Source organism: Myzus persicae, unplaced genomic scaffold, assembly GCF_001856785.1.
Source record: "Myzus persicae strain clone G006 unplaced genomic scaffold, MPER_G0061.0, whole genome shotgun sequence".
Classification (NCBI taxonomy): domain Eukaryota; kingdom Metazoa; phylum Arthropoda; class Insecta; order Hemiptera; family Aphididae; genus Myzus; species Myzus persicae.
Window position 1 is genome coordinate 1517173 of NW_019104155.1, and position 22996 is coordinate 1540168.

Here is a 22996-nt window from a genome sequence, read left to right on the forward strand (position 1 = left end):
AGATTGTATAATGTATATGTAATTTAAAGAAAAGTATCCTGTTTAATTAAATTTTTTTTTTCAAAAGATAATTTCCATTTTTTCCTACATTTTTTAATGTTCTGATGTATCTAAATCAAAATTTGTATGAGTGGTTTTGAGTTATTTAACTTTGTATACTACCTATCAAGAATGATATTTCTATGATAAAGGGTTTGGGAGGTATAGGGCTTATAGATGATGTGAATATTTAAGTAATTATTATAATATTAATCCATCAAAGTTTAATAATTTTGAGTTTAGGCTCTACTTTTATTAGTTAGTCAGTCAGGACAAGTTCGATTAGTATCTGGTATATGGGGATAAGTATTGTGCAAACAGTCCACCTCCATGTGCCGATGCCACAAGAAAAAAAATTTTCTGGTATATATTACACTCATAGAAATTTGGAGTTGTTCTGACTACAACAAGTGTCAATGTTATACACATTTGAACTTCGATTTTGCTCTAAGGATTTATAAGTGTTACCTTAACACCAGAACTGTGTCAAATTTCAAAAAGTAAAAACCACCAATAGGTCATTTGCACAACCCAGGAAAGTTGTTCAAACAACATCATGTTTTAAAATAACTCCAAATCGATATGTATACAATATACATAGTTACTAGATTCAATATAAAGTCTACTTTATGTCTTGATAAAACCATTTTAGAATATATTTTGGATTATCCTTAGTATATACATTTTAATAACTCAGAAATTACTCATTCGAATTTTGATTTAGATACATCAAAGTTTTAAAAAAAATCGTTGGTCAAATAATAATTTACAGTAAAGAGTGTTAATCGCCACTTGCCACTTATTGGTTTTCGTTTGAAAATTAGAAGTTTGTGTCGCCAAAGTACTCCCCTAAAATAGTATAAAAAATCTAAATAATTGAACATATGGACCTTAACTATTAAGTCTTAAGACGTTTATGTTAAAATTCTAAAAACTAACATTTGAATGAATTCGTTACTAAAGAAAACAATGGAGGTTAATCAGTTTGTATAAAACCCTGAATGTTTTGAAATCTGCAGAGTGAATTTGGGTACGAATATTTAGTGATAACGCCGGACCGTAGTTTGGTTTTCCCGTCCGTCGAGTACGTGAGGGCAGTGGTGTCCAAGGCCGGACTTAAACAAGGACTGAGTTCGATTCCGGTCGTAATGGACTGCAGGCACATACAAGGAGCCGACTTTACCGCGGCCAAAGTATGTACAAGTTCACGTATTTTAAGTCATATACCTAATACGAGTTGTCCTGTAAATAACGTCAATAATCGGTTTTTTTTTTGACACAGGGTGTCAAATCTCTAATAGACGACTTTGTCAGGAGAGGTCAACCATTAGTGTTCTATAATGTCAAACCTAGTGTGATATCCATTTTCCAAGGAGTACGACCGACTGAGTTCAACTGTTGTGTCACCGAACAACAATTGCACGAAAGACTTAAAGGTATTTACTAATTATTGATATAATTTTTTTTTTTTACAAATTTAAGTTACTTAATTTAAATGCATGTACCCAATTAAGCTGTATACCTAACACGTTAAATGTTTTTTTTTTATTTTATAACAAAACTTGTTATTTAGAGGACGTCATATTATAATCCACGTCCCGTCTTATAAAACATACCAAATTTGTGTTCAGCAGAGCCAATTGTATGTTGTTAGCTTAAATATTATAATGAATTCTTCTAATATTAAACTTAAAGACAAGAACATTGTCAGTGTTCTTACGTAAGCGAATGGGAGTTCTCTCAAAGGTCCCTTAAGTTTAGGTTATTCGCAAGCGGTCTTCGATACGTTTCGACGGGCTTACATTTGCTTAGCGCCTGCTAACCAAAACTGTAATCGATATTCGATAGGTAATCATAATACTAATCACAGGCGCACCCTGGTTCGTTTCCAACGCGACCCTTAACTTCGACCTCAAACTACCTTCCATCGACAATACAGCTGATACCTACTACAAACGCTTCCACGCTAAACTTCAAGATATTCCCAAACAACTAATAAATGAGCTAGCTTCACTAACACTTCCAGGTAACCCAACCAGACGCCTCAAGAGGAAATGGTGCAGTGATTTGAAAACTTAAGTTAAAACTTATAATTCTAAGAGGTGTCACAAATGTGTGATTTCCTCCTCATGTTATTTCTATGTCAACTGTGTAAATATTATTAATATTACTTATTGTACAAAAATGTATAGATTGTAATTCTCCAAATAAAGTCAATTATTTAAAAAAAAAAAAAAAGGTAATCATAATATATCATAACGTGTGTCGTGTATTCCTTAAATATTATAAATGTATATGACTATAATGCTTGACTAAGTCATTGATCCGGGTAGGACACAGGTCGACGTACTTTGTCGTGGGTATTACATTTGAGGCGTGTCGCATTGTTTCGTTTTGCGAGACGCTGAAAAAATGTTTGCATAGAGATTGTTTTTAACTTTGTATTGCAAAGTGTACATAACCATAAGTTTGTAATAAAATTTCAATAAAATTGTTCAAGTCATACTTAAACTGTATCGTTGCATGTCAGTCTTTTAAATGTATACGATTAAAATAACGTACACAAAAAACATTTTTAAAAACGACGCGAAAATTACAATGTCGAATCACCACCGTTTACAATCTATAGAGGAGGAGAAATGATTAATAATCATGGTATTCGACAATAATGCACATAGCATGATCAGTTTTATTCCCCCAAAAGTGTGATTAATAACTTATATACAATTTTTATTAAGTTTCTTAATTTCTTTGCGTATCTTTAGGACATGACGCTATAGCTTTATTAAATTAAACAATTGTGTAGGAGAATTAATTAAACGATATACAAGAGAATAATACTACAATAGTAGTTTTACTCCAATACCTAATTTGTATTGTATTTAATTATAAAATCATTATTAAACATAATATACCTTTATATGACTATGTAAACTGTTTGTATTTGTTTCAGGATATTATTATAGCAGAATGCAGACACCGACATTATAACATCGATATTTACATTAAATCTTGTCCCACCGACAAATTGTACAGATATAACGATAACTATGTAAATATTGTTAATATTATAAAAAAATAAACTGTAAATTATAAATAGATCTTAAATACAAACAAGAGCATTCTAGACAGTTAAGTTTCCGAAATTCTCTTAACTGACTTAACCAAATTTTGTTTGTTAAATTGTAGTTATTTAATTGTTACACATCGGTATTATTATGTAAGTTAATGCATTTTGTTTATCGTAATTTATGTATTAGTACAGTATTTTTCAAAATCAATTACTTTTTAAATTTTGTGAACTTAAATGTGAAGTACTGAAATGTATATAACTACCTAGTGTATACAAAAAATATAGGATGCAACGCTTGCAGTCCTGTCACGTTTATTGTTATAAAAAAAACGAGTTGCTTTTAATATTGTAGTTGACGAACTTTGCTTAATTACACACTCTTAAAAATTCAAATGAGTAAATAATATTTTAAATATTGAGTGTCGCGTGATGTGATGAATAATATATTGATTTTACGATGATGTGTGGGAACTTCTTTTTTTTCAAATGTGAATCACCCATTATTTATGTAAATAGTCGAATTAATAGTTTCTCTGTTGTGTAACTAATATCCTAAGGAAGATTCAGAATTCATAATGAAGGTTTTAGTTTTAGGTATCAAACTGGATCAAACAGGTATATTATGTAGTATTCAGTATAGTACTTATTTTACTCATTCTAAGTAATTTTACAAATCATATTTGTAATATGTTTTTCGTAAAAATAAATCAATTTTAACCAATTTGATGAATTTCCATAACGATTTAGCGCAGTGGTTCCCAACCAGGGGGATTCCTCCCAGGAGGGAATTTAGAGTCTTCTCGGGGGGGGGGGATATAGCGATGATCGAATTACGAAAATAATTATGTTATTTTACTATGTATAAAATTGAAAACACTATATTAGTTTTCAGATTATCGGCCATCGATAGGAATTATATATTAGGAGTACCAATAGAGTCGATAGACCGAGATATTATTTATACATTATGTTAATATTTTTGTTTTTATATTCAATATTTTTTTCTCATACTTAATATTATTACTTCGTAAGTTGATTTATAATATATTTTTAAAATTATGAAAATAATAAAAGTAAATAGTTGTATATTGTGTAATATATTGTTATTTTGAATGTTCTATTTGTACTACTCACAAAAACAAACATTTGCCTAAACTCTAATTTAAGGGAGGGAATGAGATTTAAGTAAATTTACAAGGGGGGCGTAGAATGAAAAAGGTTGGGAACCACTGATTTAACGCAATCAATGAGTAATAGTGTCCAAGTTAATGCAATCTTTAATGAAATTATTAAAGGCCATTGATAAAATAAATATTAATAAGTAAACTTGACACTATTGGTGTTAGAGATCTCATCATTTCGTGGTTTAAATCAAAACTATCAGACCGAATTCAACAAGTTAAAATAAGAAATTCAATTTCATAGAAAATTAATGTAATCTCAGAAGTTCCACGATAATTGTTTATTATAGCCTTTATTTTTAAAGTTTATCATATATATTTTTTATTTGACTGTTCCTTGTAAGTTGTAACCTGTTTTATAATGTATACTGAAATAACGTTGAATATTTGTACTTTATGCTCACAGTGCGTTTATACATATATATGTATAATGCTAATAATTAAAATAAATTCAAATTTCTGGATAATTCGAGAAGAAAGAAGAAACTATAATATTGAGTTTGATTTCCAAAATAAATCGATCCTTAGCTAAATCAGGGTAGGTCATGTTAGTATTTTTATATTGACTATTAATATACAATAGTAGGTATTTATTTTAATACTTTTAAAGTTTAAGGTAACTTAATGTAAAATAGTGTGTGATTTGTATATTAATCATAGAATAAGGTATAACTATAGTTTATAAGGTTAAACAAAAATAGTTATTTTATACATTATCTTATTCATATTATAATTTATAATGTATTAATCTTTAAAAAATATATATATTTAAGTTTTTCCCCAAATAAAACAAATCAAACTTTACATTTCGTATTTTAGAAGGATAGGTTGATTTTGTTTTGTGTACTTCAAGCATTCGTAATAGACCAATTTAGTACCTAATCGTTTTAATCTCAAAGAACTAATTTTTTTTAGAAATCCGATTTATGCGAATCATAAAATTTGTATGTACCACAAAAAGCATGTTTTTCGTTTAGTTGGTAATATGTTTAAAGACATACGAGTTCATATAAGTTTTTTGTTATTTAAACTTATTTCGTCCATATAAATTTGAATTCGTAAACGTTTATAATTATTTATATGATGGAGTTTGTACACTGCTTAAGTTATAACTAACCAGCACTTAACAAGTAGATTTTGGTCATGATATAACAAATTTGAACTTAATGTTATTTTTAAGTACTACAAAGGTGAAAGGGGTTAAGAAGTGTTCTTAACTATATACAGTGTAATTATTGTGTCCCTGTTTTAAACAAAGATTTCGATATCTAATAATGTTTTGGAATTTCGAACTGCAGTCGAGAACGTTAACATATCCATTCGCCTCGTTTATTCAATATACTTTTATTACTTTTAATAACAATTACTACTTATTGATGATCATTGATTAGCGACTGTGAAATTGACTGCTGTATGTCACAGTATAGGTTCGCTGTGTTTCCTCGGTGTTTAAATGTTCAATTTATTATTATAGTGATTGGTAGTTTATAGTAGTCATACAAAGTAGAGTTTGCCGTTCAAACGTGATATATATTATAGAGCAACAGTCGATTCCAAAGGCAAACGATTTAATACTGTCATACCTATAATATTTGGAAAGAAATCCAATGTATGTTTATTGTTTATATGTAATGATAACTACGATGCCATAAAACTACCTACATTTTATAAATTTATTAAATCATTTAAAATTTAAATACTTACTACTGATCCAATTGAAAATTACGATTTTTATTTCAAAAAAATCAGACGATCTCCTTTTATATAGATAATTAGGTAATACGTAAAATACCTTCATGAGTGTGGTAAGTTTTACAGAGTATACTAAAATTGACCAAATAGGACGAGGTAATAATAATTAATTAAGTTTGAATAGTGATTAGAGTTTTTAAGGTTGACTTAATGATAAATGCACATTTCAACAATTCAATATTGAAAATATTTATAATTTTATCTCGAAAAAAGAAAGAAACAACATTTTAATTTTTCGAATACAATATAGTTTTTCCGTACCTATAAGAATATATTGGAATGCAGGTGTAGAACAACATTTCTGTTATAACTACTACACTATACACACTTTTAATATGTAAATTCTGAAAACATTAATATCAAAATTAAACTAGTTATTTGTTTGGAATATTTATGGCTAATTTGATGAATAATGCAAGTACTATATTTTATGAATATCGATTAATATATATTGGTAGGTAATAAGTAATATTTTAGTGGAAATATTGTGTGAGTGAAATTCTTAATTGTTTAAATCTATTGTCTATTTATCAAGAAAAGTGTGATTAAACATTAAAATTAGAAATTCAAAACTGATAGTGTATTAATAAAACCGTAAAACAGATAATACGTTTTTCAATTGAGTGATGAAATATATATTATAATATATATTGGCTATTACGTACTTTTTTTTTAAAATGTAAGCTAATATTCCTTAAATTTAGAAGTATATGCATATAATATCCATGCATAGTAATTTATATAAATTAATTTTTATCGTAATGTTTTGTTAAATTATTAAAATCATTCTATACTAATTTCACGAAAAGTCTAAAAATAAGTGATTTAAAACTAATAGGTTGTAACACAACTACACAAGTAAGTAATAAATAGTTCAACTATCATATAAACACACATAGTTATTGTAATAGGTAGAATTTTAGAATAGTATAAAATGCAAAGTATGACTAATTAACAACGCCGTTTTCAAAATAAGTATAGAAGTATTGTAGAGGAAATAAAATAGTTTGGCATAATCGTCATGGTTAGTTATGAGAAACAAAATGAAATCGTACTGCTCAGGAATAGTATGGGCGTTGTTTTTAATGTTGTATCCTATGATTCAATGACATTTGTAGAAATCATACGCTTCGCTATCGTTGTTTTCCAAAGGAAGCAACTGTTGGATGCATTCATCAGGAAGGTACATGAATTTTTGAACTTCTTCACGATCCGAAGGACAGCAATGTGGTACCTGCATGTTATCGTTTGTCATCGAAACACGCAATGCCAGCATTTTCTAAAATTAAAATAATTCAAATTTTATCTATTAATATGTTTTATTAAATGACTGTTATTGACTTTTAAATTTCTACATAGATTACGGAGTAAGTGGAAAACTTGTCAAAACTGTGAAGTCGAAATGAATGGATTCGCTTACCTTTCTGTTTCCTCGTGATGCTATTGTATGGTCGACAATGCGATTAGGGTAGTCCTTGCCAATAATGCATCCCACCTGTTTTTGAACTGATTCGGGACACTTCCATGGTTCGTACAAATATTGGGCGGGCATGTTTTTTAATTCAGGAACATATCGTCTACGAACATTAGATTAATATAGATGTTTATTTTGAAAATCTCCTTATTTAATGACCTTACTTAATGTATTCGCCAGATGGATCGAGCCTTAAACCATAGCTGACAGGGCAAACACACAAAGGGCAGTCCAACAGCTGTTCAAACGTAGAGCTTGACACCCAAATCCAGTTACCAGCGCAAACGGAAAAATCAGCATCCAGCAAATACTTCATAAAATGATTCAAACCTTCGACCCAGCTAATCCAGAGATCGCCTCTCGTCAAAAAAGATGCCAACGAATTTCGTACTACGTGATGAACCCATCCTTCCTAGATAAACAACAAGGATGTTGTGAAATGGAAAGTGATATTTGTATACGAGAAGGTACATCAAAGTACCTGAGAATTTTAAATTTATTCACCTGCATCAATTGTCTCATCCCGGCGTCTATGAAAGGATATCCAGTTTTGCCGGCTTTCCAACATTCCAACATCTTTTTATTTTCGGGAATTTTTACATCATTCCAAGGTATTGAAATACATGCCGGGTTATCCTCCATTTGGCCAAAGTTCTTGTTGTCAATAGACATAGTGTAAAAGTAATCTCTCCAAATGAGTTGGCTGGTCACGCTGTACTGAGGTAATAAATCTCCTTCGAATTGTTTGATAAACAGTTTTGAAAGTTCCCAGTGAAACCTAACAATAAATTATTGTATATAATATAAGTATATATTATTTATTTTTATTCCAAAATTATATTTATTACTTTCTTATGGATAAACATCCATATCGTAAAGCAGCGCTAAGGCTAGATGGTGGGCTCAAAAGGTCAGGATTTACTTGGTTAGGCAAGTAAAATCCATTCACGAATGCTTCTCTTTCATATTCAAGTCGTTCCTTTAACTGTTCTAAAGCTCTGGTCTCACCGCCGTACCAACGATATGGAGATGTAAGATTTTCTGGAACTTCTGGATAAATTCCAAAGGTTTCCGGGGTCGGATTGTGCAGAACCTAAAAATTAATTAATGCCCATAAGTAAGGCAAATTGTAAAAAAAAAATGTCTATAAATTACAATATTTAAAAGAGTACCGTATAAAAAGTACTAATATGACGTATCTACTTTTTTTAAATGAAAATACCTTAATTTCGTCTAGAACAGAAGCTGGAAGTTCCTCAAATATTACACTCAGCCAGTCTACATTACCTACTGGTATTGGAGGATGACCAATTTGGTTTGCTGTATTCTAAAATATTCAATGTGCATTTTAATATATTGTGAAAGATATTATTACCAATTACTCACTTGGAACTGTTTAAAAGTAAATGGAGGTACTCCACCATTTTTTTCAATTATTGTTTTTGGATTCCACAGTGTATGGGAAACTTTCTCAATGTATTTTACATCATTTTCATTGCAAAATGTCTTCACCTTTTCATCACGTTTTCTACCAATATGGTCACAATCCTAAAATTATAAATGCCCAAGATTAATCTACGTTCAAAAATAATATATAAATATAAAAATAAATACCTGTTCAAAAGTAATAAAATTTAGGCCTATCTTTTCTTTGATAATTTTAAATATATTAACAGGGTTTCCTTGAAGTATGTACAAACATCCTCCAACTAAAGTTAAATTCTTATTCAGGTCCTTTAAACTTTCCAGAAGAAATCGCATCGGATTGTAGCCATACCATTTTGCATCTAATTAAATAAAATACACTATTTAAAATAGATTAAATTAAAATTAATTAGTTAAAAATTAACACAATATTTTATTCGTGCACATCTGTATTATATTTTACCCATAACAAGGACTTTAATTGTAAAATGTATCAATTTGTATGTGTAATTTTCCTCAGCGAGATTATAATCAATAATTGTCTATTTAAAAAATAAACAAATTACTTTTTATTTTCACTGAAGCTATGAATTATATTTTGATATTTTGATATTTTATTTGCATTCTATATCTACATAGCTGTTATTATTGCAATACAAAACTCAATTATTTACACAAAATAATTGTAAAATAAATTCAATTTCACGATGATATGATACATATATCATATTAAAACATATTCAAACGATTGCTGACGAAGATCGATATTTCATAAACTAATTAATTCTTAGGCAAAAACAATATAGTAGGTAGGTACCCATATTTTTTTCATTTAGGTATGTGTTTTTCCATAATATTTTATAATATGTTTTTATGATATTATATTAATCCATTTATAATTGTTTATAGGTGTATTGTAAATAGTTTCAAATATTTATTCATTATTCATGAATTAAAAATTAACTGCGATGTCTACTGTTAGTCACAGATATATAAAATCGTAAATAAAATATTCGTGACTTAATTAATAATTTAATAGACCACATTGTGATCACTGATCAGTTATCCTTATCACTAATGCCACTGTACGTGTATTTATTGACTAATTTTACGAACGGACCGAACGGTGACACTCAAATTTGAGTTCCTAGGTGACTAGGTAATGATTTACATTTTAAATATTCATAGATTTGGTATGAATAAATATATCATACGTGATGTAACGGAGTCCATATTGCCATGTGTAACTATACTTACTGAACGTTGTTTCGTCAAAAATGTACAGTGTAATAAGCTTTTCAGCATTGTTATGAGCTTCAATCAAGGCTGGGTTGTCGTGCAACCTTAAGCCGTTTCTAAACCAATGGACAGCGACAGTCATAATTACCGTTTTACGACCTGCACAAATAATATCATATCATATAATTACCTATAGAAAATAAGTTATATTTACAATAATTTCAACATTAAGATTTTGGTTTCGGTTTCGGGCGATGGCTACGGCGATGGCTATATATATCATAAAGCCTTCAACACGTGTCCCAAAAATTAGTTGCAAGAACAAATTGTAAATATAAAAAGTATTTGTTCAATTGTTGAAAGTTTTCACTTTAAGTAGGTTAGCCTTTAGTTTTTAAGTGTGTACAATGTACAAGTCTACAACAGAACGATTGTAAAACGTTATAGCTGTATGTATTTTTTATTCAGAATAAATTCATGGAGTAATAAGGATATAAATCCAATTTAAAAAACCTATAGCTTTAAAAATTAATTTCTTCTTTAATATCACTTAGACATATAGTGAATTTATTTTTAACAAATAAAAATTGTTAAAGCAAAAACTAGAGCTTGGTTGACTGACCCTCATCATTTAGTAAACTTACTCAGAATTCTTTGGTCTGAAATAGTGGAGAGAAAACAGTGTTAAATATCCAATTAAAAATAAATAATATATTTTCTTAAATTCGTAAGATAAAAGATATAAATGAAGTTATAAGGTATAAATACACGAAAAAATTGATTTAAATTTAAAAAAAGATATAGGTACGAACAACACGTGCTACTGTGTTATTATGAATAACGTAAAAATTGTAAAATAAGTTGTTTCGTTGTGTAACTATCATGTCAGTGTGGACTACGGGCGGGGAGCATGCTCTTCTTATAAATATACGTTTTACACAAAATATTGACAATATTTCGACGCTTTAGACGATTGTTTCGACTTCTATGAATTACTTCGATGTAACATACTGACATACATATTTTATTTACGTATAGATATTATTAAGGTTTGTGTTTTGTTATTTTTAAAGAGTTAACCAACTACACACATTTTAATATTCAATTTTTGTGATTTTGAAAAAAAAATGTCCATGTAGTTAGTTTAAAAAATTGTATAATAATACATTTTAACAACAAATATAGTTATTATACTAATTATTTTTCTTAAAAGTAATTTTTAACTTTTTTAAAATCTAGGTACATAAATTTATGACCATCTTATACTGCAATAGGTACCTATGATTCCCTAGAGTGATTGTATGAAAAATGTAATTCTATAATCGTTTTATTTATAAGCCTTTTAAGTTTAGACGAGTTTGGAATATTGCAACACAAATTCATAGTGGGCTCATGTGAAGATGCTATTTTATAAAACGGTACCATAAAATATTATAATAGACCTATCATATATTATATATTCCCTGACGTGATGTATTACCAGATTTCTTCAAAATTCTTTCTATCTTTTACCGTTTTTCTTCAGTTGAAAATCATAATAAAAACACAATTATTACAATGATACATTTTTTGATTAATTCTAGACATAGTTTTGATATTAACACTAGATACAGATGCAACGAATGCTCAAAAGCCGATGTAAATACGGAATACAAACGATTTGTATTCGTATTTATGTGTGTACATGCAAGACACGTCAAGAATTAAGAAAGTAAATCATTATATATAATTGTATTTATAAGTAAAGTACTCGTATGTTTATAGTGTTTGATTTGGATTTTTTTTTTTTATATTTATTTAAGTGTAAACATTTTTATAGAGGACAAACTAACATTGGACGATCCATTGCATAGTTAGTACCTATCACGGTTATACTTGTGAAAAAAAATTATATACGGAATTCTATCGTTTAACAAACGATGGACAATATTATAATGGAGCGTCCAGCGACCACGACTTTCAGAAAAGAGTTAAGATTTGATTTTTCACTTTTTAGTCGAATTTAATACTGAACGAATGTAAAAAAACATTAATAATAAATAATAATTATCTGAATATGTAAAATAATAATATATAATATTAATACGTATTTATGTCAAAAATATCTAGTATTTATCACTTAAGTGACGATTGTTACATTGTGCCCAATATAATATGATATCTTGTTTACATAGTTAGATTGCCAAAATGTATAGAGTATTTTTTCAGTTTTATTTTCACATCATGTTGAGCATTTTGTTTGACGTAGGTATACCTACTTCGTCAATTTTTTTTATGTATCTGCTTATCTACTATTTATGCATTATAGTTTATACTACCTTTAGTGTTACGTAAATACATTATAGTAATGGTTGGAGAAACTATACTAGTACACAGTATATGGTGTATAGCGTCTGAACACAGCAGCAGTGCAGCACACAATTATGAAAGCATAATTTAATATAATTGTGCTAAAATTATTATGATTTAGTATTTCTTTTATCTAATTGAATCTCAGGAATATCGATCAAATATTACACTACGACTACTTATTACTTAAATTATATTATGTATATTCAATTCAATTGATATATCATATTAAAACAGTTCATAGCCAATTTGAGTCATTTCTAGAAAGAAAAAAAATAAATATCTACTCCCATCATCTTTAAGTACATTTTATTATTTTGTTTTAACAGTACTCTGAGAACAGTTACTTAGTTTTTTAAAAGTACAGTATGCATATATTTATTTTTCATGTTTTTATTAATTTGTACTGAATTTGATTCAATTTATGTTTAAAAATATTAAAGGGCCTTTATTAAATAAACATGTAACTAAATTATTCTATAAAATAATATGGGTACAATAAGAAACTAATCATTTCAGTGTTTTCTCTTTTTGAATTTGAATTTTTATATAAAAATTGAATTATTTATTTTTCACATTTATTGATATACACTTTATAAATTAAAATTATTTTTTAATTCAAATGGAACAATGGTTTACATTTTTTTCAGTAAAAACTACTAATATATTTTATTTTTATACTTGATCGTTGAGTAAGGTGCAGCCCTAAGTAGCAGGGAATCGCCCACCCAAGTTTATCACGATGGATAGTTTATCTGATATGTATATCATTCGACAGTTAATTGACATCGATACATTCTATACATGTTTAGTTCTAATTTTTCTTCAGAACATGAAATACACAGTTTAGGTTACTTTTGGAAAAAAAATTGTTGATCACAAGCTAAAACCACTGCCTACGATAAAACAAAATATAGCAGAGGCCAGAGGAGTATTATGAAATTATACCTCGAGTTTTTATCGTTCCAACACGTGTAAGAATGTATAATGCGGTCGTACCTATAACTTATTTACGTGGTGTATATGCAGTCAAATTTATGAACGAATTTTTTTTTCTTCAAAAATACATCAAAGTAAAATTTAATTTGAATTAATTATGCTTATAATATTTATTTTTGTTACAATTAATAACCGTTATTTGTTATAATATTTTGTTAGTAAACACAGAAGTAGTATTCTATTCATATACATATTTTATAACAATTAATTGAATTAACTTACCACAATATGAAAATATCAAAGACCCGATTTCACTTATTACCTATAATTAATTATTTTATACGATGATAAATAATAACTACTATAGGCCATAGGGCTCAAAAAATTACCAATTTTCATTTTTTTTTTCAAAAACGTCTCTATACGTCTCAGCTGATACTTCCTAGATAAATGTTTTTAATTAACATACGAATCATAACTAATTTATATTTTTGTATTTTTTGACAAATTTTGTAATTTCAAGTCAAATTTAATTTTTTTTGATCATGATTTATATTGAATATTACTATTAAAATAACTTAAAAATCAAGTAACTCTAATTAAATTTAAAACTATTCGTGACAAATAAATATTTATTAACTCTTCCATAAAAGCATAGGCATTTTATTTATTTATGTCGTATTTTAATATTGAATGTTAATAAATAAATAAATGAATCAGAAAAAGTTATTTATCTTGGTATTTATACTTTTAAATTGCGTTGTTTTTAACGTCAATTCCTAAGCCCTAACAATAGCTAATAACCGATATGTGAACATGATTTTAATAAACACATAATGAATTATTTGAATAACGTAAAACAAAAAAATTGTTTAGTCGAGAACCACACATTACGAGTTTACGACAGTGGATAATATTAATAGTGTTTCCTTTAAGGCTGTAACAGACATCGGTCGCATATACATTGCAACAGACTTACAATATTATTAACATATTATACTCAAGGTGATAATAATCAAACGTACCTATGAAGTTTGTTGGACTCGACATGGTTTTATGATTTTATAATAAATGTATGAGTATTAATTATTTTCCTCGTTCCGTTTGCGAATTTCAGAATCTGGATTGTTACAAGCACAGATTGAACGTCATCGGACAGTACAGTATAATATGTTATTATCATCTGTCGTCTATCATAATATCTTAAGAGCCGACCAAACTTGAGAAAAACGATCCTAATTAGTGAACAATTTCGAAAACGATGATGGTTCATTTTGACAGTTATACATTTGTAAATACATTTATAGCTGAAATTTGATAAAATACTATCGATGGACAGTAGATATAGTCGTATTAAAATTTAAATAGGTAGTTAAGAGTAGATAGGTATTGTATACATACAGTGATTTAATATTTTATAAGATCGAATGTCGAAAAGTTTCTCAATGATGCCATTCACATCATGGCTGTACTATGATATTATTGTAATAATTATTCAATAGATACTACACATGGATAAAGATTTCATAATATTACAATATAATCGTAAACAATCGCGAAACTTTACGGATTAAACCCGACGAGATAATAATAGAATAATTTTACGTATATGCGGATCGCAGTCAGAACGTGAATTGAATGGTCTTCGACGGACGATATAATATAGTTGTTAAAAATATGTTAATTTTACCTGGTCGTGAACAGCGAACAGGTATACCGTGATCGGTTTCTCGTTATTACGCCAATGCAACAGTTCGAGATTCGGCCGTGATGTGTGTGCGTGGTCGTAAAAGTCGGCTAGCTACTTATATACAACTGATGCTGGAACGAGTGTGGAGGGGTTCGAAATCCAGTGACACGTTTAAGGGAAGGGGTGCATTGGTGGACATTTCTGTAACTAAAAATATATAGACTTTATCGTGTGCCAGTAAGCAAACGTCGTTATTATATTAATCAATAAATATTATTGCAATTTGTAGGTTATTAATAGGTACATATTTATATTATATTATTATTTAATATTTATTGATATTATTTCAAGCATTCAAGCATAAACGGGTTGACCCCGGTTCAAAATATTTTACTAAATACAGACAAACATAACAAAATTAAAGTAAATTACATCAAAAGTAGTAAAAATGATACCGAAACAATTTTAATAATCGTAACATTTGATAATAATTAAAAAATAAATCAAATTAGGAATTTTCTATTGGCCAACTTATCATTTTATACAAGGATTATTTAAAAATAATGTGTAGGACAAATAGGAATGGAAAGATCGTGGGAATGGTGAAATTTCCGAGAAGGGCAAGAAAACTAACATTGCCCAATTAAATATACTGGAGCATCTATATTCGTATCAATATTTGCTGATAAAAATAATATAATATTACTATTAATACTTCTATCAATAGTTCTAATTAAATATTTTAAGTCGAGTACAAGAAAAGGAGAGTATAATCATGACTCATGAGGAGGACTGAATCTTATCAGTATAATAGGGAAGAATTCTAGACGATACATTTTGTAGCGTACTGGGAGTCAGATCGAACAATAAGTACACTTGAATATTTTCAATCGAGAATACTTCGTCATATTTGCAATATTATATATTAGGTAATATATTACACCAGGTTAGTATATCTATAGGTACCTAGTATTATAAATCATTTATCGTAAACTAATTATTTTGGAAAAACATTCTAAATTCTACAATTTTTCTAACGATTTAGAAACGAATAACTTGTTGTCATATTATTGGGTGTTTATAGTATGTAGGTACGAGGTATCTATGTAGGCACTAGGCACCATTGGTATTAACAGAAAGAAAACGACGTATCCTCGTTAGCAGCAGGTATCATCCTGACTATTAGAGAGAATAACTGGTGGTGCAAACGGGTATGAAAAAAGCATAAGTTATATGTGACTGGAAGTTAGGGATTTTGAAACTAAATCGACTTAGCAATACAGGACAGTATATAGAGCTGTCAATGAGCTTACTTATAAGAATATTTGGTTTTGCAGAAACAAGTATATCAGTTAAAACCGAATGTCCTAGCGCAGTAGTTCTCAATCTTAATACCGGGACCTAAATTTCCTCCGAAAAATCTTTCACGACCCACATCGTTCCACTTTTCAACAATTTGTGGAAAAAAAAATTTGTATTGTATAAATATGTATACATTTTTATTAGGTATTTAATTTTTTTACAGGTTTATAATTAATATGAATAAAAATATAATTAATATAATTAAAATGTACTTTTTATAATGAGGTACTTAACATAAATTTCTATAGGAATCTATATAATTCAAAAAAATGTTCCCGACCCACTAAAAATTGACTGACGACCCATCACCAGTGGGTCGCGACCCACACTTTGAGAAACGCTGTCCTAGCGTGTTAAGTACCGGATCCTAAGGGCATCGCCCATTTGCCTCAAAAGAATTTATTCGTTTTGGGTACACCCCATTTGCCCCAAAATCAAAAAGGTATGTTTTTTCAGACAGCCCATTTGCGCCAAATTTTTCCAACGTAAACATTTTAAATTAACGGCTTGGTTAATTCTTATATTTTAAAAACTTCATGTCTGTAACTTATAGTAAAAAATATGTAAGTACTATTAACTATTATTATTTATTTGTTATAAACTATAATAGTTTGTAATAATTTATCACCTATAGATTTTAAAAACAATTTGTATTTATTCTGATTATTGTTTCAAAAAAATATGTATTATACAGCTATTATTTATTATTATTTAAGAAAAATTCATATAATTAATTATGATTTAAATAAAATTGTATATAATAAAAAATATATTACTTTATTATAATTATACATTTATACCAGGTAAATTTGGCGCAAATGGACTATACCCAAAACGAATTCATTTTTTTCGGCGCAAATGGGGAGCACCCGATCTTAAGCATGAGGTATGTAGTAAATGTGCAGAATCCCTAGAAGCAAAACTTAAGAATGTACGTTGAACCCTTTCTATGTGGTTCCTACTACTCGCAGTACCAGGGTCCCAAACTCCCAAATAAAACGGCATACTCCAGAATACATCTAACAAGAGCACAGTTTATGCTTTGGATTTTGTGGAAGGATATACAACGGCACTTTGAAGTATTAAACTTTAAACCAAAGTTTTTGGCCCACGCAAATATCGTATAAAGGTCACTTTGAAGTAGAAGTTAGTCATTTTTACAACAAATTTCTAAGAATAATTGTAAACCGTCAGCAAACAGCAAAAAATGCAGTATGACGTAACTATAAGTACCTTGGTACTTAAGTGAGTTCAATATAGTTGTTTTATAAAGAAAAAAATATTTTCTATTAACATTTAATAGGAATACAATTTAAACATCAAAAAATGTAATACAGGTTTAAATTCGAATGTTATTCCAAGTATAATATTATTAAAATCGGTAAATATCAGCTCAAATTTTTCATGAACTGTGGTCGATTATATTTATATGTTTGTGAAATTGTGAAACCATCATTTTATAAACGGCATCTATTCTAATACGCGCCGACATATGCTGGTATTTATGTAGGTATAAAGTTTAATTTTGTTGTTGAGGTTAAGTTTTTTCAGATTTTGATTTCCTAATATCAAAAATAAGATATTTCATAGTTTTCAGTAGGTATAACGAATAAGAAAAAATTGAGCGTCTTAAAAATAAGTACCTACCTAAATTTAAGTGTACCTTGATGATGACCCATACAGTTTTAAATATTTATCATTCAAAAATATAATAGATACTAACAAACCATTCGATTTCAAGTTTCTTTTTATACTACTCCTCACCTCGAATAATTTAATTGATGAACCACTAAGAAGATTAATGTTAATTGGTTGATATCCCATATTTATCATAGTTAATATTTGATACAATATGATCTATAATTTTTTAAACGAGTCCATAAGACAAATTGTATGTTGTATATTATACTATAGGTACCTATATAATAAATAAATAAATATTCTTCTTTTTTTCTTCGCCCTTCGCTCAAAACCATATGGGGTCTGCCACCCTTGGCCTACACCTCCATAGGGCCAATACGCATTTTATTATATTTGGTAGTTATTAATTTGCCTATGCAATTACGTCTTATATGAATTATAATACATAGGTAGCATAAATAGGTATCTATTATAATATTTTTACTTATTTTGTAAATTATATGTTAATTGTATTGATATATGAAAAAAAACATACATAGGTACTCTTCTATTTTATTATGTGGATAACGACCAATTTTCCTATTTATTTATTATCCTACTGCTGCAGGTTACAACCCATGGGTTGCATGAAAAATCACTAAACATTTTAACGAATCAATGGTGAGCTAATTGTCCTTTAAACATGATTTAGTGATTGGTCCATTAAATTTTATTGGACCGTTAAATGAATACAATTTTTCATGATATCTAGATAATTATTTGATTATCTGGACCCAACACTCATAGTCCGCCTCGGTCTTCTCGCCTGTGCCTGTATGTGTGTGTGTGTGTGTGTGTGTGTGTGTGTGTGTGTGTGTGTGTGAGTGTGAGAGTGAAAGAGAGAGAGAGAGAAAGAGAGAGAGAGAGAAAGAGATAGACGCGGAGAAAGAGAATGAAAGACCCTTGAGAAAGATGAGAGCACGTGGTTTGAAATTATGTGTCACGCGGTGTCACGTGCGGGCACACGAATCGTATCGAAAGCACGTTAGTCAGTTGGTATACGCCGTGGGACACGCGGTTATGGCGGTCAAAAGTATTCCAAACAGCTGAAGAGCGCCGGCTCACGTGTCCCGTGCACGCAACATATGTATAGGTAAACATACCTTATTTATTATATAACAGTGATATTATGGTATACGGTAATAATAAATATCGACGAATTTCTGTGTACTTGGCTATTGTTAATATCGTCCCGTTTGACTGACTTTAAAGTTCCAATGAATTATGTACATGATAACATATAGGGGGCTTAGCAGTTTGATTTTCGACAAACTCCCTTGCATTCTTATGTAATAAATAACAATAACTTTACAGTCGTCGAGAAACCATACTATAATATATTATATTCTAAAATTATAAATTTTACAGTAAAATCCTTAAAAGTGTACAGCACTCATATTTTACCGCCCACGTTTTGCGTATTTATAATAATCATTATTATTACTATTATTTTAACGTTATGTACAAATTACCCGTACTAAATTCGTCCAACGGTTCGTCGTTGACGAGATTGCTAATGACCCGCGACGTAGATGTAGGAAATAGGAATTGAAAAAAATATTATCAACGAATCATATCACAATATTATAATTTATAATCATTTTATACCTAGGTAGCACCCACGTTTTTTTTTGTTGCAATATTTAAATGTATTAGTAAATCATAAAGAAACGGCTATAGTCAATCGACAAAGATTATTATACAATATATAAATAAAAAAACAAATTGAATAAATCACTATTGTAGGTACGATCTTTTAACCATCTATCATCTATGTTTAGATTTGTACAACCGCCTTAATTCTTAGTACCAGACATTTTTATTTTGAATTTTTCACGCGATGCAGGCGCCTTCCATTCTTTTCAATGCAATTATTGGTTTCACGTGTATTTTAAGTTGCAAAACAGTGAATAAAATAATACGCAGTTACTATCAAAATAATATTATCATTACACACGTTTGTGTTTGTGAATCATGGGTGGCCAATCTATTTTCGATAAGATCGTTTATTTATATACTATATTCCTTTATTCACTTTTTAATTAATGGGATATCAGCCCACCATTTATTTTCTTTTTCCGATTCACTTGCAACATGGCAAATTTACATTTATGATTTAGCAAAACTAACTCTGAGTTGCTATTTTTTAATTTTGTAGAGTCCATTTACCTATTATCAAACTATATAAGTTAAGAACATTTAAGTGTCGCTAGATTGTATTTTGTATGATACTTTAATTTTGATAAGGCTTATAAACATTTATAAAATATAATAATTTACAAGCTCACAACTAACAAAAAAATTAAAATATCATAAAATAACTTAGTGACACAAGTAATGTTCATAATTTAAACTTTGATAATTAATGAGTTCCACTTTGATATTAAAAGTAACAATATCAGGTTGCTGCTGCTAAACGTACACTTTCGATGTTACGCGTAAGTCAAAGACAGAAAACAAATGGTACTCCGACATCTTCTTAAGTAATTTTAATGATATGGTGCATTCTTTAATAATAAAATGTACCTTAATATTTTGTTTACAGTACAATTTTAGTATATACAATAATTGCTTATGAATAAATAAGTGCTTCATAGTGTTATTTTTGGAATTTTGGATTATTGAAGAAAATTATTGGAAAGTGCAAATCATGGTCGTAGTAATAAATGTACAAATAGATAAATCCTTCCAAATTACTGATGGATCGATCGCGATCAACAGTTTGGTAACCACTGATATACCTACATAAGTGTTACACGAGGATTTGTAAGTCTTATGAAAAAACAAGTAACTACGTTGGAAAATAAACGCTTGCGACGCATCCCATTTTATAATATTTGTAGACTATCAATCAATTTAAATGCCTATAAATAATATATTTTATTACTGTTTTTATATAAAAACCATTACCTAATCAATACCGATATAGCGAATAATTTTAAAATACATTTTAGAATTGCATTTATAATAGTTAAGTAGATGATATAATATCATATCATTTAGTATACGTATACCTATACTACATAGTACATACCACAATAATTTAGTATTATAGTGTAATTAAGTTTTATTTTGTGTGAATTTGTTTTAATACTGTATAATTTATAATATATTATATTATAAAATAACTATAAAAAAAATATTTAACCTTCATTATAACTATAACGTTTCAGAATTGTAAATTTGTTTTTAATTTTGGATTAATGTTATTGTATTATTTAAGCTACGCAATGTGTAAGTATTATTTGAAGATGGACAAGGTTAATGGTTATTCTTAATAATGTAAATTGACGGATAATGCTTATCGTGTGGGCCAACGGGCAACAATACATAACTAAATTTGATACATTATCGATATCGTTCTTGTTTTCCAGATATCGATGTGTGAAAATTGATATCGATATCGAAATATAAATATTAGTCATTACTACGGACTAAGACATAATTAGATGGGTATATATTAAAATTAAATATATATATCAATAAGAGTTGCATTTATAGTATAATAAATAATAATGCTAGTACCGAATACCTAAACCAACACACGATCATTTATTAAAACAATTATGATTTAGGTTAATCATTATTTAAGAACAAAGAAAAGTTTGTTAATTGAATTAACATTTTTATTTTTATCAATAATATGGGTTGGATGGAAAATATTTGTGATTAGTTTGAATTGTTTTATCTTATTTGTCATAACTCACAAGTCTAACATAATATATAGGAATCAAATCAAAGTACAAATTCAATGGACTCACCAGTTACCATACAAAGTCTGAAATTGTTAGTGTTACCACTTTTACTCGTTGTCACTCATTAAATATAGAGAAATATGATATTAGAGAAATAAACATCCGCACTATTAACACAATATTAAAACAAATTTTAATAAAAAAATATTGTCTGTTTGATTATTTAAAATATTAAAATAAATGGTGTCTATTTCTTTTGTCGGATAGTTATTATGTTCTGTAGCTGTTGAGTAATCAGTGGCACGTCAGTATTAATAAGTCAAAGTTTAAGGTCTGGTAAGGTAGGGATATTATCATACATATTTATTAGTCTTATCGTTAGTGAATGAGAAAACTCGTAATATCAATATTAAATGAATGAATTATGTCCAGCATTTATGTAATTAAAATATTAAATAATGACTAGGTACACTGTATATCTTTTTACAGTTCGAACATCGATTATTATTCAATTATTTAATAATGAATGAAACAAACAGTGGACATATTTTTTCAGAAAATCAAAATTTGAGATAACAATATGCGTTTATCTGAACAAGTAAATAAAACAGAAATTACTATCGATATCAATTTTATTAAAAACTAGCTGATCCCGACGATCCCGTGCACTACGTTGCCTGTTAAAAATGCCAACAACTCTATATGAGACTAGCGTGTGATAATGCGAGCAGTATATTATCAGGTTCTCAATTCACATGGATTGCGGATCCCGCTTGGGGTGTACTCTCTACGAATAAGTTTTTTTTATTTTTTACTTTTATACGCCGATGAGTGGTCATAAGAACAACTCAGCTACCTTGGTTTTGCCATATTCGGCTAGGGTCTCGTCAGGATGTTTTAGGAATTCTAGGATGAAGTGCATAAAAATACCCGATTTTGAAATAAGTATTAGAGCTCTTTATTTTAGATAAATTATTTGTTTATTTATTAAGGTTACATACAAAAAAAAATATTTTTTATACTTTTATAAGACTCCACTCCTTCTTGTAGTCGTCCGAAAAATGGCACTTTCTCTTTTCCGCCGCAAATATTTTCGTA

The 22996-nt window shown here is 28.6% G+C and overlaps 2 protein-coding genes across 5 annotated transcripts in view; one reads left to right on the forward strand and one right to left on the reverse strand.

The window, feature by feature from the left end:
* LOC111039348 (sodium-independent sulfate anion transporter-like) overlaps positions 1-3921 on the forward strand; it is a 32131-nt gene extending 28210 nt beyond the window's left edge. For both annotated transcript variants that reach the window (XM_022322828.1, XM_022322827.1), the window contains exons 11-13: positions 1059-1232; positions 1322-1475; positions 2993-3921. In XM_022322828.1, coding sequence (XP_022178520.1) covers positions 1059-1232; positions 1322-1475; positions 2993-3030 — 366 coding nt within the window. In that variant the 3' untranslated portion in view covers positions 3031-3921. The remainder of the gene's footprint in view (positions 1-1058; positions 1233-1321; positions 1476-2992) is intronic.
* A 3220-nt stretch (positions 3922-7141) lies between these two features.
* Positions 7142-22210, reverse strand: LOC111039377 (cryptochrome-1). 3 transcript variants are annotated; one of them, XM_022322880.1, is made up of 11 exons: positions 21965-22209; positions 15162-15362; positions 10202-10342; positions 9134-9306; positions 8906-9067; positions 8742-8846; positions 8368-8612; positions 8024-8297; positions 7684-7931; positions 7466-7622; positions 7142-7324 (listed from the first exon to the last, which is right to left on the reverse strand). In XM_022322880.1, the coding sequence occupies exons 3-11, from the start codon at positions 10323-10325 to the stop codon at positions 7148-7150; spliced, it is 1665 nt and encodes a 554-aa protein (XP_022178572.1). In that variant the 5' UTR covers positions 10326-10342; positions 15162-15362; positions 21965-22209; the 3' UTR covers positions 7142-7147. The 3 variants fall into 3 exon arrangements, with proteins under 3 accessions (XP_022178572.1, XP_022178571.1, XP_022178570.1); XM_022322879.1 differs by having other exon boundaries at positions 15162-15368; XM_022322878.1 differs by lacking the exon at positions 15162-15362 and having other exon boundaries at positions 21965-22210.
* Positions 22211-22996: the final 786 nt, after the last annotated feature.

Bases quoted from the DNA above. Each gene is read 5' to 3' on its own strand.
- LOC111039377 (XM_022322878.1), bottom strand. The intron at 8,847-8,905 runs GTGAGTAATTGG...TGAATATTTTAG, and splicing joins TTACTTTTAAACAGTTCCAA to AATACAGCAAACCAAATTGG. The intron at 8,613-8,741 runs GTATTTTCATTT...ATTAATTTTTAG, and splicing joins CTGTTCTAGACGAAATTAAG to GTTCTGCACAATCCGACCCC.